The 18,920-nt window shown below is 40.8% G+C and overlaps 1 protein-coding gene across 1 annotated transcript in view; it reads right to left on the bottom strand.

Annotated features, from left to right (window-relative positions):
- LOC311137561 (microtubule-associated serine/threonine-protein kinase 3-like) overlaps positions 1–4,023 on the bottom strand; it is a gene marked incomplete at both ends in the record, with an annotated part of 65,987 nt that extends 61,964 nt beyond the window's left edge. Inside the window, one exon of the mRNA XM_084172078.1 lies at positions 3,977–4,023. Within this exon, the coding sequence (XP_084028204.1) occupies positions 3,977–4,023 (47 nt within the window). The remainder of the gene's footprint in view (positions 1–3,976) is intronic.
- Between the last annotated feature and the right edge of the window lie 14,897 nt (positions 4,024–18,920).

The raw sequence follows: 18,920 nt of genomic DNA, 5'->3' as shown, positions 1-18,920 counted from the left end.
TGATTTAAAATATGATGAAAACACATGACTGTAAAGAATTCATTATCACAACAACAACAAATGGTTTAAGAAACAAACTTTCAAATGAAAGGAAACTTCTTGGCAGGGAAAAAACACATTTGAATAAATGTGGGTTTTGACACTTATGTACAGTGGGGAAAAAAAGTATTTAGTCAGCCACCAATTGTGCAAGTTCTCCCACTTAAAAAGATGAGAGAGGCCTGTAATTTCCATCATAGGTACACGTCAACTATGACAGACAAAATGAGAAAAAAAATTCCAGAAAATCACATTGTAGGATTTTTTATGAATTTATTTGCAAATTATGGTGGAAAATAAGTATTTGGTCAATAACAAAAGTTTCTCAATACTTTGTTATATACCCTTTGTTGGCAATGATACAGGTCAAACGTTTTCTGTAAGTCTTCAGAAGGTTTTCACACACTGTTGCTGGTATTTTGGCCCATTCCTCCATGCAGATCTCCTCTAGAGCAGTGATGTTTTGGGGCTGTCGCTGGGCAACACGGACTTTCAACTCCCTCCAAAGATTTTCTATGGGGTTGAGATCTGGAAACTGGCTAGGCCACTCCAGGACCTTGAAATGCTTCTTACGAAGCCACTCCTTCGTTGCCCGGGCGGTGTGTTTGGGATCATTGTCATGCTGAAAGACCCAGCCACGTTTCATCTTCAATGCCCTTGCTGATGGAAGGAGGTTTTCACTCAAAATCTCACGATACATGGCCCCATTCATTCTTTCCTTTACACGGATCAGTCGTCCTGGTCCCTTTGCAGAAAAATAGCCCCAAAGCATGATGTTTCCACCCCCATACTTCACAGTAGGTATGGTGTTCTTTGGATGCAACTCAGCATTCTTTGTCCTCCAAACACGACGAGTTGAGTTTTTACCAAAAAGTTATATTTTGATTTCATCTGACCATATGACATTCTCCCAATCCTCTTCTGGATCATCCAAATGCACTCTAGCAAACTTCAGACGGGCCTGGACATGTACTGGCTTAAGCAGGGGGACACGTCTCGCACTGCAGGATTTGAGTCCCTGGCGGCGTAGTGTGTTACTGATGGTAGGCTTTGTTACTTTGGTCCCAGCTCTCTGCAGGTCATTCACTAAGTCTGGTTCTGGGATTTTTGCTCACCGTTCTTGTGATCATTTTGACCCCACGGGGTGAAATCTTGCGTGGAGCCCCAGATCGAGGGAGATTATCAGTGGTCTTGTATGTCTTCCATTTCCTAATAATTGCTCCCACAGTTGATTTCTTCAAACCAAGCTGCTTACCTATTGCAGATTCAGTCTTCCCAGCCTGGTGCAGGTCTACAATTTTGTTTCTGGTGTCCTTTGACAGCTCTTTGGTCTTGGCCATAGTGGAGATTGGAGTGTGACTGTTTGAGGTTGTGGACAGGTGTCTTTTATACTGATAACAAGTTCAAACAGGTGCCATTAATACAGGTAACGAGTGGAGGACAGAGGAGCCTCTTAAAGAAGAAGTTACAGGTCTGTGAGACCCAGAAATCTTGCTTGTTTGTAGGAGACCAAATACTTATTTTCCACCATAATTAGCAAATAAATTCATTAAAAATCCTACAATGTGATTTTCTGGAATTTTTTCGCTCAATTTGTCTGTCATAGTTGACGTGTACCTATGATGAAAATTACAGGCCTCTCTCATCTTTTTAAGTGGGAGAACTTGCACAATTGGTGGCTGACTAAATACTTTTTTCCCCCACTGTAGGTGTCATAACCAGCCATAAAATAACACAATATATGTCACAACTGGTGTAAATAAATGGGTCATGTCAGTGTTATGACCATACTATGACAGGTTATGACAAGTTATGTCAGCTGTTATGACATGGTTATGACCGTGTCATAACGTATTATGGCGCTGGGTGTCAAGTAACGTCTTACCTCAATTTAAATAAAGTATACTGTATACCAACATCCATAAATACACCTACATGTCTGTAGCAAATTCAGTTACAAAACCATGATGCATCTGCAAAAATCAACTATCATTCTGAGGACTAAGATGTCTAGTTTTTGGCAAAAGTGTCTTATTTTAAATACATTTTACATTTTCACAAGAATTGTGTACAATTTCATACCAAATGTTCATTACCGAAATGTGTCCGGATTAAATTCTCTGGTCATTTTATACAATTTTACTTTAGAAAAACCGAACTTATTTGAATAAAACAAAATATGTTGGTGTAATTTGTCCATAAATCATAAAAATTGTATCCTAGTTTAAGTTTACATTAAACTATGTATTAATTTATTCGCTTATATGCATTCAGAATGAGGTATTATTCTCAAAACACCCCATTTACCCCACTTGGCCTTCTCATTACCAATTTAATTTTATAATAACTTTATAATTTATTTTTAATATTTGTATTTTCAGTGTTATTCAATGTTTCATTAGGGGAGCAAAGTTTTTAAAAATTATCAGCAATTGATTTATTACTTTTTTGGACTGTTGCAGTAGTGAGAATATTCTGGAAATTGTGGTATAATGCAGATCTTATCAAAAAAACGATTAATTATGAAATATTAGATAAGTACAGATTCCAATCTCAGTGATCCAAGAGGAAACTATGGACACTTGTTTTTATTCAGGACACTTGTTTTTATTCAGGACACTTGTTTTTGTGCCCTGATGTCGGGAGCCGGTGGCGGGGAGTTTGATCAAACATTTCAGAGACTGAAGCGAATACTTTTACTTTTTACTTTTTAGTCATTTAGCAGACGCTCTTATCCAGAGCGACTTACAGGAGCAATTAGGGTTAAGTGCCTTGCTCAAGGGCGAATACATCGGACGACAAATATTGGAGGAGAGAGAATCGATGTACAATCCCGAGGTCGGCTGTAACTGTCAATAGTTTGCTAGCTAGCTCAGCCTAGTCAAAGCTATTCGCTGCTCTGGCACCCCAATGGTGGAACAAGCTCCCCCACGACGCCAGGGCAGCGGAGTCACTGACCACCTTCCGGAGACACTTGAAACCCTACCTCTTTAAGGAATACCTGGAATAGTATAACATTAATCCTTCTACCCCACCCACCCGCCACCCCCCCATAATTTTTTTTTTTTTTAAAGGAGTGGTTGTCCCGCTGGCTATCATAAGTTGAATGCACCAATTTGTAAGTCGCTCTGGATAAGAGCGTCTGCTAAATGACTTAAATGTAATGTAAATGAAATTGTGAATCGTGAAAAATTACACCTTTTTTTTGTCAAATGTCAGTTTCTTGATAATGAACCAAGTATGCCATGTAGGCTGGCTACAGTAGCTTATTTTATATCAAGGCAGAACAAGTAAACCATTGGTCAAATCTCAATATAAAGCCCTGAATTCTGATTGGCTGAAAGCCATGGCATATCAGACCCTATTCCACGGGTATGACAAAACATTTAGTTTTACTACTCTAATTAGGTTGGTAACCAGTTTATAATAGCAATAAGGCTCCTCTGGGGTTTGTGATATATGGCCAATATACCACTCAGTGCCTAATTTAAGAACAGCCCTTAGCCATGGTATATTGGCCATATACCACACCTCAGGCCTTTTTGCTTAAATAGATCATAGACAGAACAATTTATGTTGCGAGTTCTACATCACAATAATCACACAATCAAGTGCAAGTTCAAAACTCCTGTAGCCTACAAGCTGTAGTGGGTTTCGATACACACTATTGGGAAACACGCATATAGGTCTGTAGTTTCTATACTGCGTCTTCCATACTGCGTTCCACAAACTGGTTGCAACTGGTAGAGTTAAGAAATACGTTGGCACACAACTGTAGCCTGTTGTCTTTTCGTATCAAGCACATAAGACGTCTTTCTAAAGTACCTTAACGTAACTATTAAAGTGATTTCCATTGGTTCCCCGACAACATTTAATTATTCAGTTATGTAGATCAGTTATGCATAAATTATACACGATATAAAAACATACAACTTACTCCAAAGTAAGGGAGGGGATTTTCAGTTTGTCTCTCCTCAACTTCATCGTTCTACGACTCCTTCCAAAAGGGACCTCCGTTGACTGCTGCTTGCACTTCACTTGTCACGGTGCACCACTGGTAATTTCGCGGTCCGGTTCTCTTTCATCGTGCGGCGGGCGGGAACTAAAAATAACTGTCAACAAGCTATCGTTTATCAGTGGCTTCAGCACATCGTCGCTAACTAGTCCCAACACTGTCAACACAACATGTCAAGGAAAGCAAACTCAGCATAGGCAATCCGTTTCTGAAAAGGCGCGCGTCAAGTTTGTAGTCCAAAGCGCACCAGTGAAAAACTGAGAAGCGACAGCGCTGTTGGAACAGTGGTCACTCCCATGTCTAGCGGGGGAGAGGGAAATGGTGGGAGTGTTGATCAAGGTAATCAATCGGCCCTGGAGAAGGTGCTGGGAGAGAAAAGTCAAATAAAATATATGTATAAATGTTGAGAGTGTACGACTATTTTACCTCCTAAAGCCTCGTTCACAATACCCATACGCCGGATGTCATGCATTTCAATAGCGACGTCCACAACGGAGTGGAATCGCAACGCCCCCATGCGGTTGAAGGCTCCGTTGCTAGACCGACACCGCGTACTTTGACATTTTCCCAACTTTAGGCAACTATTTTTTTGGTTTTGTTAACTAACTTCCCAAATTGTACAAACATAGGGTACTAGGGGGTAACTAGCCCCCTCCACACCTGTAATTCACATTAAGACCACAAGATGTCACCAAATTATTAACCCAACACTTGTCTGCCACTGCTCTTGATCAGCAAAACATTTCCTCTGTGTCATCACAACTTTTGGAGATCAACAAAACAATTTTGTGGCAAGTTGATCAAATTTTTTTGAAATTTTGAAAAAGGTGTAGATATATTCCAATGAAGTTAGATCTATAATTTAAAAATATATATACAAGTAGGAAAGTCTTAAGATAAATAATCCACTTGTTTAGAGAGAAACATTTAGAGACTTTTTGAGTAAAGTAGTAATATGTTGGATTATTTATTTTAGGTGGTAACTGGCCCCTGGAGGCTAGTTACCCCTTTATAGTTATGAATGTGTTTCTACCTGTCATTTAGACAATGACTAGCCCAGTTAGCGCTAGTTTATGCTAACTTGCTAGCTAGCAATTTCACAAGCAGTAAATGCTAGCCAGCTAGCTAGTTAGCATAAGCTGCTAGGAGTGCTAGCTAGCAACCTTACTACCAGATCGTCTGAGGTAAAATACATTAAAAAAGATAACGTGACTTAATTGCTGTTGTAAATGTTTCCACTAGTGACTGATAGCTTTACAGTTAATGCAACTTAATAGCCTTTTAGCTATTTTACACAGCATTATGTCATATAGCTAGCTACGTTTTGAAGAGAGAGCTTTTCAATTGGCATCTATCCACCCATTTTCAGTCACAGGTGGGGATAATGTATTGTATGGACAAGGAACAACAAAGAACAAAGAAAATGTATGTGCAGGTGAGTGCAAAAGAGGGTCTTTAAATCAAATATCCTCATAGTGTGGATATTAATGGTGACATGTGCAACAACATTTCCCCCCCATATTTTATTTAAATAATCAAAACAAGACAACTAGACTTAGCTTTGAAGTATTACTTACTAAATAATTTCTAAATAAAACGGATTAAATGATATTTTAACACACTTGTGTTAAACCCTATGCCATAATCTTCTACTGGGGTAACTGGCACCCCCAAGGGCCAGTTACCCCATTGGGGGGAGGGCATTTACCCCAGTACTTTAAAAACCCCGCCCCTTTTCTAAAAACAACATTTCATGAAATACCTAAAAAAGTGTAAACTGTAGCCATTTATTTCCGTTTATAGTTGATTTGCCTCAGCATGACCTTCATCCACATACCCATTTTCTTTCCAAACGTTGCTTTTTTGTGTCAGAGATTAGACAAATTTGACATCATTGTATGTGAAATTGGCAATATTAATATTCTTTTAAAATAATAAATCATGTAACTCCACCCAGAAAGTGGTAATATGATCACGGTAAAAAAATATATACTGTATGTTCTGTTGTTTCAATATTATTCCCACAAAATGTAAAGTCATTACGCTCTACATTGAATCTCAATCTTAAAAATTAATTTAATGGATAAATATCATTTAGAGTTTTAAAGTGGTTCTCTTGGGCCTTGGGTGGTATAGTGAAAGACAAATATTTTGTTCTTATTTTCTTAGTTACAGATACTGTACAGATATAATTCCTTTTTAACTGTTCTGGGAAGAATTATTTGGAAATAACTTGTCTGACATGTTTATTGTTACACTCAATATCCTGCAAACAACAGCCATCTATGTATAAAGATAGCAGGCAAGGAGATACATCTGAATATAATAACATCCCTTTCACCAGCAGGTTAGAATGAATAGCCTTTATGACTGTACAGTATTGCATAGGGTGACAAGGAAAGTAATGTTTTATCATAAAATCATTATAGCTGAGGATATTACCAGTTTCATCTAAAAGATCTGTAACAGACCCAATATTTTTGTTCATCCATTCTTCAAAGAATATGGTCTTGTTACAGTACAGAATACACCTATTGTTCCATATCGGTTTGTTTTGTGGAGTGAAGTTGTGTTTATATGCCAATTTCCAATATAATAACACTTGTTGGTGAAATGCATAAAGTTTCACAGGTAGTTTTTAATATTAAAGTCACATCTAAGCAAGAAATCTATTCCTCTAATCTTTTTAAAGATGGAAGCAGGGACACTGAACCACAGACTATCCATATCACAGAGAAAAGACTGTATCCACTTTAGTTTCAACATACCATTCATACATTCAAAATCAATAACATTCAAGCCCCCATCCTCGTGAGGTCTTAAAACATCACCCTTTCTTATGTAGTGAACCTTGTTCTTCCAGATATAATTGAAGTTTGTTTGGTTGATCATTTTAATAAGCTGATCGGACAGATAATGATAAAGCTGGAGAGATTATCCAGACGAACGTTCCATTTTTGTAAGTAAAATTCGTCCAAATCGTTGAAGCCAACTGTTAAGCATGAAGTGCCTTGCAAATGTATCCTATTTTGTTGCATTACAACCTGTAATTTAAATGGACATACACAAAATAGTCCAAATTGGTGAAGTGAAATTGAAAAAAATTATACAAAATAAATAACAGAAAAGTGGTGCGTGCATATGTATTCACCCCCTTTGCTATGAAGCCCCTAAATAAGATCTGGTGCATCCAATTACCTTCAGAAGTCACATAATTAGTTAAATAAAGTCCACCTGTGTGCAATCTAAGTGTCAAATGATCTGTCACATGATCTCAGTATATACAGTGGGGAGAACAAGTATTTGATACACTGACGATTTTGCAGGTTTTCCTACTTACAAAGCATGTAGAGGTCTGTAATTTTTTATCATAGGTACACTTCAACTGTGAGAGACAGAATGTAAAACAAAAATCCAGAAAATCACATTGTATGATTTTTAAAGTAATTAATTTGTGTTTTATTGCATGACATAAGTATTTGATCACCTACCAACCAGTAAGAATTCCGGCTCTCACAGACCTGTTAGTTTTTCTTTAAGAAGCCCTCCTGTTCTCCACTCATTACCTGTATTAACTGCACCTGTTTGAACTTGTTACCTGTATAAAAGACACCTGTCCACACACTCAATCAAACAGACTCCAACCTCTCCACAATGGCCAAGACCAGAGAGCTGTGTAAGGACATCAGGGATAAAATTGTAGACCTGCACAAGGCTGGGATGGGCTACAGGACAATAGGCAAGCAGCTTGGTGAGAAGGCAACAACTGTTGGCGCAATTATTAGAAAATGGAAGAAGTTCAAGATGACGGTCAATCACCCTCGGTCTGGGGTTCCATGCAAGATCTCACCTCATGGGGCATCAATGATCATGAGGAAGGTGAGGGATCAGCCCAGAACTACACGGCAGGACCTGGTCAATGACCTGAAGAGAGCTGGGACCACAGTCTCAAAGAAAACCATTATTAACACACTACGCCATCATGGATTAAAATCCTGCAGCACACGCAAGGTCCCCCTGCTCAAGCCAGTGCATGTCCAGGCCCGTCTGAAGTTTGCCAATGACCATCTGGATGATCCAGAGGAGGAATGGGAGAAGGTCATGTGGTCTGATGAGACAAAAATAGAGCTTTTTGGTCTAAACTCCACTCGCCGTGTTTGGAGGAAGAAGGATGAGTACAACCCCAAGAACACCATCCCAACCGTGAAGCATGGAGGTGGAAACATCATTCTTTGGGGATGCTTTTCTGCAAAGGGGACAGGACGACTGCACCATATTGAGGGGAGGATGGATGGGGCCATGTATCGCGAGATCTTGGCCAACAACCTCCTTCCCTCAGTAAGAGCATTGAAGATGGGTCGTGGCTGGGTCTTCCAGCATGACAACAACTCGAAACACACAGCCAGGGCAACTAAGGAGTGGCTCCGTAAGAAGAATCTCAAGGTCCTGGAGTGGCCTAGCCAGTCTCCAGACCTGAACCCAATAGAAAATCTTTGGAGGGAGCTGAAAGTCCGTATTGCCCAGCGACAGCCCCGAAACCTGATGGATCTGGAGAAGGTCTGTATGGAGGAGTGGGCCAAAATCCCTGCTGCAGTGTGTGCAAACCTGGTCAAGACCTACAGGAAACGTATGATCTCTGTAATTGCAAACAAAGGTTTCTGTACCAAATATTAAGTTCTGCTTTTCTGATGTATCAAATACTTATGTCATGCAATAAAATGCAAATTAATTACTTAAAAATCATACAATGTGATTTTCTGGATTTTTGTTTTAGATTCCGTCTCTCACAGTTGAAGTGTACCTATGATAAAAAATTACAGACCTCTACATGCTTTGTAAGTAGGAAAACCTGAAGACCAATGAGCTCTCCAAACAGTTCAGGGACAAAGTTGTGGAGAACTACAGATCAGGGTTGGGTTATAAAAAAAATATTTGAAACTTTGAACATCCTACGGAGCACCATTAAATCCATTATTTAAAAAAATGGAAAGAATATGGCACCACAACAAACCTGCCAAGAGAGGGCCGCCCACCAAAACTCACAGACCAGGCAAGGAGGGCATTAATCAGAGAGGCAACAAAGAGACCAAAGATAACCCTGAAGGAGCTGCAAAGCTCCACAGCGGAGATTGGAGTATCTGTCCATAGGACCACTTTAAGCCGAACACTCCACAGAGCTGGGCTTTACAGAAGAGTGGCCAGAAAAAAAGCCATTGCTTAAAGAAAACAATAAGCAAACACGTTTGGTGTTCACCAAAAGGCATGTGGGAGACTCCCCAAACATTTGGAAGAAGGTACTCTGGTCAGATGAGACAAAAATTGAGCTTTTTGGCCATCAAGGAAAACGCTATGTCTGGCGCAAACCCAACACCTCTCATCACCCCGAGAACACCATCCCCACAGTGAAGCATGGTGGTGGCAGCATCATGCTGTGGGGATGTTTTTCATCAGCAGGGACTGAGAAACAGGTCAGAATTGAAGGAATGATGGATGGCGCTAAAGCAACAGTTGAGTGGTTTAAGGGGAAACATTTAAATGTCTTGGAATGGCCTAGTCAAAGCCCAGACCTTAATGCAATTGAGAATCTGTGGTATGACTTAAAGATTGCTGTACACCAGCGGAACCCATCCAACTTGAAGGAGCTGGAGCAGTTTTGTCTTGAAGAATGGGCAAAAATCCATTTTAATTCCAGGTTGTAAGGCAACAAAATAGGAAAAATGCCAAGGTGGGTGAATACTTTGGCAAGCCACTGTAGCTTTGGCTTTCAATAAATTGTTTTCAAGATTTGATCTCACACTTGCATCACTGTCCTTTGTGACAAAAATTCCCAGATATTTATGTCTACTTTTTATAGGGATATTATGTATTTAGTGGATGGTCATATTTATTCATATTTGCCTTAAACCTGATGCATCTGAGAAGAGATTAACTAAATTGGTAGCTAGGTGGATCTGTTCTTTGTCCTTAAGAAAAAGAGTGATATCATCTGCCAGTTCAAATCAAATCAAATTTTATTTGCCACATGCGCCGAATACAACAGGTGTAGACATTACCATGAAATGCTTACTTACAGGCCTTAACCAACAATGCATTTATTTTTTAATAAAAAAGTAAAATAAAACAGTAGGTAGGCTATATACAGGGGGGTACCGGTGTAGAGTCAATGTGCGGTGGCACTGGCTAGTTGAGGTAGTTGAGGTAATATGTACAGTGGGGGAAAAAAGTATTTAGTCAGCCACCAATTGTGCAAGTTCTCCCACTTAAAAAGATGAGAGAGGCCTGTAATTTTCATCATAGGTACACATCAACTATGACAGACAAAATGAGAAAAAAAATCCAGAAAATGTAAGTCTTCACAAGGTTTTCACACACTGTTGCTGGTATTTTGGCCCATTCCTCCATGCAGATCTCCTCTAGAGCAGTGATGTTTTGGGGCTGTCACTGGGCAACACAGACTTTCAACTCCCTCCAAAGATTTTCTATGGGGTTGAGATCTGGACACTGGCTAGGCCACTCCAGGACCTTGAAATGCTTCTTACGAAGCCGCCACTCCGTTGCCCGGGCGGTGTGTTTGTCATGCTGAAAGACCCAGCCACGTTTCCTCTTCAATGCCCTTGCTGATGGAAGGAGGTTTTCACTCAAAATCTCACGATACATGGCCCCATTCATTCTTTCCTTTACACGGATCAGTCGTCCTGGTCCCTTTGCAGAAAAACAGCCCCAAAGCATGATGTTTCCACCCCCATGCTTCACAGTAGGTATGGTGTTCTTTGGATGCAACTCAGCATTCTTTGTCCTCCAAACACGACAAGTTGAGTTTTTACCAAAAAGTTATATTTTGGTTTCATCTGACCATATGACATTCTCCCAATCCTCTTCTGGATCATCCAAATGCACTCTAGCAAACTTCAGACGGGCCTGGACATGTACTGGCTTAAGCAGGGGGACACGTCTGGCACTGCAGGATTTGAGTCCCTGGCGGCGTAGTGTGTTACTGATGGTAGGCTTTGTTACTTTGGTCCCAGCTCTCTGCAGGTCATTCACTAGGTCCCCCCGTGTGGTTCTGGAATTTTTGCTCACCGTTCTTGTGATCATTTTGACCCCACGGGGTGAGATCTTGCGTGGAGCCCCAGATCGAGGGAGATTATCAGTGGTCTTGTATGTCTTCCTTTTCCTAATAATTGCTCCCACAGTTGATTTCTTCAAACCAAGCTGCTTACCTATTGCAGATTCAGTCTTCCCAGCCTGGTGCAGGTCTACAATTTTGTTTCTGGTGTCCTTTGACAGCTCTTTGGTCTTGGCCATAGTGGAGTTTGGAGTGTGACTGTTTGAGGTTGTGGACAGGTGTCTTTTATACTGATAACAAGTTCAAACAGGTGCCATTAATACAGGTAACGAGTGGAGGACAGAGGAGCCTCTTAAAGAAGAAGTTACAGGTCTGTGAGAGCCAGAAATCTTGCTTGTTTGTAGGTGACCAAATACTTATTTTCCACCATAATTTGCAAATAAATTCATTAAAAATCCTACAATGTGATTTTCTGGATTTTTTTCCCTCAATTTGTCTGTCATAGTTGACGTGTACCTATGATGAAAATTACAGGCCTCTCTCATCTTTTTAAGTGGGAGAACTTGCACAATTGGTGGCTGACTAAATACTTTTTTTCCCCACTGTACATGTGGGTAAGTTAAAGTGACTATGCATAAATAATTAACAGAGTAGCAGCAGCGTAAAAAGATGGGGTGGGGGTCGGGGGGCAGTGCAAATAGTCTGGGTAGCCATGATTAGCTGTTCAGGAGTCTTATGGCTTGGGGGTAGAAGCTGTTGAGAAGCCTTTTGGACCTAGACTTGGCGCTCCGGTAGTTGACTAATAATTATGGATTTTCCCATTACATTACGTTTTTTTTATATTTCCATCATTCTTTCTCAAAATGGCCAGCATTTCAGCAGCTAAATGAATAAAACATTTGAAATTGGACAGCCTTGCCGAATTCCACGATTTATATTTAATCTTGGAGAGGTACCATGAGGAAGGGAGACTGAAATGTGAATTTCACAATATAACATTTTCATGGTACCAATACTAAAAATAAAAGAAACCCATCATCCTCTATCATTTCACCAAAGTCTATCAGGTCCAGGACTAATCGGATATTATTATGTATCTACCTCTCTTTCAAAAAGCCAGATTGAGTCTCACTTACAATCTGAGTTATACCTTCTTTCAATCTGTTGGCAAACTTGTGTGAAAACAGTTTATAGTCGTTATTACATTTACATTTTAGTCATTTAGCAGATGCTCTTATCCAGAGCGACTTACAGGAGCAATTAGGGTTAAGTGCCTTGCTCAAGGGCACATCGGCTCGGGGATTAGAACCAGCAACCTTTCAGTTACTGGCACAACACTCTTAACCACTAAGCTACCTGCCTCCCCAGTAAAGTTATAGGCCTACGGTTATCAATATACTGTAGCTACAGTATTTTCCAGGTTTGGGTAGTAATGCAAACATACGTTGTTTCAAAGTGGGCATGAGAGTATTATTATCAATACATTCAATGAAGGTATCAAAAAGTAGATCTCTTAGATCATCCCAAAATAACTTGTAAAAATTGGATGTTAGGCCGTCACAGCCAGGCGATTAATTTAGGCTTTTTTTTTTTGTGTTTTTTACAGCTACAGTGCCTTTGGAAAGTATTCAGACCCTTTGACGTTTTTCACTTTGTTAGTTTACAGCCTTATTCTAAAATTGATTAAATTTCCCCCCCTCATCAATCTACACACAATAACCCATAATGACAAAGTAAAAACAGGTTTTTAGATTTTTTTGCTAAATTTATAAAAAATAAAAAAACTGATATTACATTTACATAAGTGTTCAGACCCTTTACTCAGTACTTTGTTGAAGCACCTTTGGCAGCAATTACAGCCTCAAGTCTTCTTGGCTATGATGCTACAAGCTTGGCACACCTGTATTTGGGGAGTTTCTCCCATTCATCTCTGCAGATCCTCTCAAGCTCTGTCAGGTTGGATGGGGATCGTTGCTGCACAGCTATTGTCAGGTCTCTCCAGAGATGTTTGATTGGGTTCAAGTCGGGGCTTTGGCTGGGCCACTCAAGGACATTCAGAGACTTGTCCCGAAGCCACTCCTGCGTTGTCTTGGCTGTGTGCTTAGGGTTGTTGTCCTGTTGGAAGGTGAATCTTCGCCCCAGTCTGATGTCCTGAGCGCTCTGGAGCAGGTTTTCATCAAGGATCTCTCTGTACTTTGCTCCGTTCATCTTTGCCTCGATTCTGACTAGTCTCCCAATCCCTGCTGCTGAAAAACACCCCCACAGCATGATGCTGCCACCACCATACTTCACAGTGGGGATGGTGCCAGGTTTCATCCAGACGTGATGCTTGGCATTCAGACCAAAGAGTTCAATTTTCTCATGGTCTGAGAGTCCTTTTGGTAACTTTTGGCAAACTCCAAGCTGGCTGTCATGTGCCTTTTACTGAGGAGTGGCTTCTGTCTGGCCACTCTACCATAAAGGCCTGATTGGTGGAGTGCTGCAGAGATGATTGTCCTTCTGGAAGGTTCTCCCTTCTCCACAGAGGAACTCTGGAGCTCTGTCAGAGTGACCATCAGGTTCTTGGTCACCTCCCTGACCAAGGCGCTTGTCCCCCGATTGCTCAGTTTGGCTGGGCGGCCAGCTCTAGGAAGAGTCTTGGGTGTTCCAAACATCTTCCATTTAAGAATGAGGGAGGAAACTGTGTTCTTGGGAACCTTCATTGTTGCAGAATTTTTTTGGTACCCTTCCCCAGATCTGTGCCTATACACAATCCTGTCTCGGAGCTATATGGACAATTCCTTCGACCTCTTGGCTTGGTTTTTGCTATGACATGCACTGTCAACTGTGGGACCTTATATAGGCAGGTATGTGCCTTTCCAAATAATGTCCAATCAATTCAATTTAGCACAGGTGGGCTCCAAGTTGTAGAAACATCTCAAGGGTGATCAATGGAAACAGGATGCACCTGAGCTCAATTTTGAGTCTCATAGCAAAGGGTCTGAATACTTATGTAAATAAGGTATTTCAGTTTTTTTATTTTTACTACATTAGCAAACATTTCTAAACCTGTTTTTGCTTTGTCATTATGGGGTATTGTGTGATGAGGAAAATGTGTTATTTCATCCATTTTAGAATAAGGCTGTAACATAACAAAATGTGGAAAAAGGGAAGGGGTCTGAATACTTATCGAATGCACTGTATATTAGCATTTTCACACTTCAAATCATGATTGTGATACACAATACATTTTTTGATACCTTAGCATCATTTGGAAATGTGAATAGCCTGTAGGTACCATTAACCACATTTCCATCCAGTTTTTCAAACATATAAAAAAATAATAATGACAGCTGTGATGGAAACAGGAAGTTTCAGTAAAATTTTATAAATGCCAACACAATTTGTTCGTTCGACATGGTGGGATATTTTTGTGTCCGTAAAATGTATTCTGTGAGAATTAGCGGTGGAAACTCCTTTATGTGCAAATATTGATATAAAAACCATCATATGGAAGAGAACTTGGAGTCACGCGATGATATTGCGTGTGGTCCTCCCACTATGACTCGGGCAAACAATGCAATTTATTAGGCTACAGATGAAATAATTTATAATGAACTTCACAGGGTAGTTAAAGTGCACGGGGATCTTGATGCTCCTTTCCAATAAATATTGAGGGTCTTATACGGTGACATGATAACCCTTTAAATCCATTTAAATTTATTTCAAACCTATTATGTTAGGCTAAACCAATGACCCTATGCAATCTGAAATTACATACGAATTGATGTGCATAATTATAGCCTGGGAATCCCGTCAGAAGGATATTTACTGACGCACCACATCCGACAACATAATCACAAGCTGTTGCTCATGATTAGGACTAGTAGCCTATCCCAAAGCTGCTCCAGGAATTCTTCTCAGACTCCTATGCTTCCACCAAAGCCAGAGCCTACCATGTATCAAATCAAATCAAATGTTATTTGTCACATGCGCCGAATACAACAGGTGTAGACCTTACAGTGAAATGCTTACTTACAAGCCCTTAACCAACAATGCAATTTTAAGAAAGAATACCCCCCCCCCCAAAAAAAATAAAATAATAATAATAATAAATCAAAGAAATGCAGTAAAATAACAATGGCGAGGCTATATACAGGGGCTACTGGTACCGAGTCAATGTGCGGGGGCACCGGTTAGTCTAGGTAATTGAGGTAATATGTACATGTAGGTAGAGTTATTAAAGTGACTATGCATACAGTGAGGGAAAAAAGTATTTGATTCCCTGCTGATTTTGTACGTTTGCCCACTGACAAAGAAATGATCAGTCTATAATTTTAATGGTAGGTTTATTTGAACAGTGAGACAGAATAAATAAATAAAAGTCTGGGTAGCTATTTGATTAGATGTTCAGGAGTCTTATGGCTTGGGGGTAGAAGCTGTTTAGAAGCATCTTGGACCTAGACTTGGCGCTCCGGTACCGCTTGCCGTGCGGTAGCAGAGAGAACAGTCTATGACGTGGGTGGCTGGAGTCTTTCACAATTTTTAGGGCCTTCCTCTGACACCGCCTGGTATAGAGGTCCTGGATGTCAGGAAGCTTGGCCCCAGTGATGTACTGGGCCGTACCCACTACCCTCTGTAGTGCCTTGCGGTCGGAGGCCGAGCAGTTGCCATACCAGGCAGTGATGCAACCAGTCAGGTTTATGCACGTGTGTGCTGTACATGTTTGTATGTGCTGTGCATGTTTGCATGTGTGAGTATGCATGCGTGCATGCTCGCATGAGTGTTTGTCTGTGCATGTGCGTGCGTGTTCGTGTGTTAATTAGGTTTCATGCTTGTATCTTATTCGTCTTCTGACAACAGTGGTTACTAAGACAGAACATGGTTACTGGTGGTTGCTAGGAGCCTACACACACTCCAAATTTGACCTTATGCATCTATGATATTTAAAGCTTGGAAAGAAACATTTTTGAATATAATCCTTTTAACTCCCCCTCCCCCTGGACATCTCCCCCATATGACCATAATCAAACCCCAACTCTCTCTCTCAAAAGCATGATGTATTAAAGCATTGTCACACATTGTCTAATGGGATATTTAGTGTGAAACATTGACATTAGAAGGCAGAACCAGAGATCCTGTATACCAGTGGAGGTTGCTGAGGGGAGGATGGCTCATAATAATGTCTGGAACGGAGTCAATGGAATGGCATCAAACACATGGAAACCATGTATTTAATACCATTCCACTCATTCTACTCCAGACATTACCACGAGCCCGTCCTCCCCAATTAAGGAGCAACCAAACTCCTGTGCTACAGTTGAAGTCGGAAGTTTACATACACCTTAGCCAAATACATTTAAACTCAGTTTTTCACAATTCCTGACATTTAATCCTAGTAAGAATTCCCTGTCTTAGGTCAGTTAGGATCACCACTTTATTTTAAGTATGTGAAATGTCAGAATAATAGTAGAGAGAATTATTTCTTTCAGCTTTTATTTCTTTCATCACATTCCCAGTGGGTCAATTAGTTTCAGGTAGCCTTCCACAAGCTTCCCACAATAAGTTGGGTGAATTTTGGCCCATTCCTTCTGACAGAGCTGGTGTAACTGAGTTAGGTTTGTAGGCCTCCTTGCTCACACACACTTTTTCAGTTCTGCCCACAACTTTTCTATAGGATTGAGGTCAGGGCTTTGTGATGGCCACTCCAATACCTTGACTTTGTTGTCCTTAAGCCATTTTGCACCAACTTTGGAAGTATGCTTGGGGTCATTGTCCATTTGGAAGACCCTTTTGTGACCAAGCTTTAACTTCCTGACTGATGTCTTGAGATGTTGCTTCAATATATCCACATAATTTTCCTTCCTCATGATGCCATCTATTTTGTGCACCAGTCCCTCCTGCAGCAAAGCACCCCCACAGCATGATGCTGCCACCCCCGTGCTTCACGGTTGGGATGGTGTTCTTCGGCTTGCAAGCATCCCCCTTTTTCCTCCAAACATAACGATGGTCATTATGGCCAAACAGTTCTATTTTTGTTTCATCAGACCAGAGGACATTTCTCCAAAAAGTACGATCTTTGTCCCCATGTGCAGTTGCAAACCGTAGTCTGGCTTTTTGGAGCAGTGGCTTCTTCCTTGCTGAGCGGCCTTTCAGGTTATGTCGATATAGGACTTGTTTTACTGTGGATATAGATACTTTTGTACCTGTTTCCTCCAGCATCTTCACAAGGTCCTTTGCTGTTGTTCTGGGATTGATTTGCACTTTTCGTACCAAAGTACATTCATCTCTAGGAGACAGAACGCTTCTCCTTCCTGAGCGGTATGACGGCTGCGTGGTCCCATGTTGTTTATACTTGCGTACTATTTTTGCACAGATGAACGTGGTACCTTCAGGCGTTTGGAAATTGCTCCCAAGGATGAACCAGACTTGTGGGGGTCTACAATTATTTTTTTCTGAGGTCTTGGCTGATTTCTTTTGATTTTCCCATGATGTCAAGCAAAGAGGCACTGAGTTTGAAGGTAGGCCTTGAAATAAATCCACACGTACACCTCCAATTGACTCAAATGATGTCAATTAGCCTATCAGAAGCTTCTAAAGCCATGACATCATTTTCTGGAATTTTCCAAGCTGTTTAAAGGCACAGTCAACTTAGTGTATGTAAACTTCTGACCAACTGGAATTGTGATACAGTGAATTATAAGTTAAATAATCTGTCTTTAAACAATTGTTGGAAAAATTACTTGTGTCATGCACAAAGTAGATGTCCTAACCGACTTGCCAAAACTATAGTTTGTTAACAATACATTTGTGGAGCGGTTGAAAAACCGAGTTTTAATGACTCCAACCTACAGTGAGGGAAAAAAGTATTTGATCCCCTGCTGATTTTGTACGTTTGCCCACTGACAAAGAAATGATCAGTCTATAATTTTAATGGTAGGTTTATTTGAACAGTGAGAGACAGAATAACAACAAAAAATGCCGTCATCATTGCTTTGCACAAAAAGGGCTTCACAGGCAAGGATATTGCTGCTAGTAAGAAGGCTTCAGGGCGCCCAAGAAAGTCCAGCAAGCGCCAGGACCGTCTCCTAAAGTTGATTAAGCTGCGGGATCGGGGCACCACCAGTGCAGAGCTTGCTCAGGAATGGCAGCAGGCAGGTGTGAGTGCATCTGCACGCACAGTGAGGCAAAGACTTTTGGAGGATGGCCTGGTGTCAAGAAGGGCAGCGAGGAAGCCACTTCTCTCCAGGAAAAACATCAGGGACAGACTGATATTCTGCAAAAGGTACAGGGATTGGACTGCTGAGAACTGGGGTAAAGTCATTTTCTCTGATGAATCCCGTTTCCGATTGTTTGGGACAAAGCTTGTCCGGAGAAGACAAGGTGAGCGCTACCATCAGTCCTGTGTCATGCAAACAGTAAAGCATCCTGAGACCGACCATGTGTGGGGTTGCTTCTCAGCCAAGGGAGTGGGCTCACTCACAATTTTACCTAAGAACACAGTCATGAATAAAGAATGGTACCAACACAACAGACCTTAATCCCATTGAGAACTTGTGGTCAATCCTCAAGAGTCGGGTGGACAAACAAAAACCCATAAATTCTGACAAACTCCAAGCATTGATTATGCAAGAATGGGCTGCCATCAGTCAGGATGTGGCCCAGAAGTTTATTGACAGCATGCCAGGGCGGATTGCAGAGGTCTTGAAAAAGAAGGGTCAACACTGCAAATATTTACTCTTTGCATAAACTTAATGTAATTGTCAATAAAAGCCTTTGACACTCATGGAATGCTTGTAATTATACTTCAGTATACCATAG

The sequence above is a fragment of the Coregonus lavaretus genome (assembly GCF_964263955.1).
Source record: "Coregonus lavaretus genome assembly, chromosome: 11".
Lineage (NCBI taxonomy): Eukaryota > Metazoa > Chordata > Actinopteri > Salmoniformes > Salmonidae > Coregonus > Coregonus lavaretus.
The sequence above is the reverse complement of the archived record's forward strand: the minus strand, read 5'-3'. Positions and strand labels throughout refer to the sequence as shown.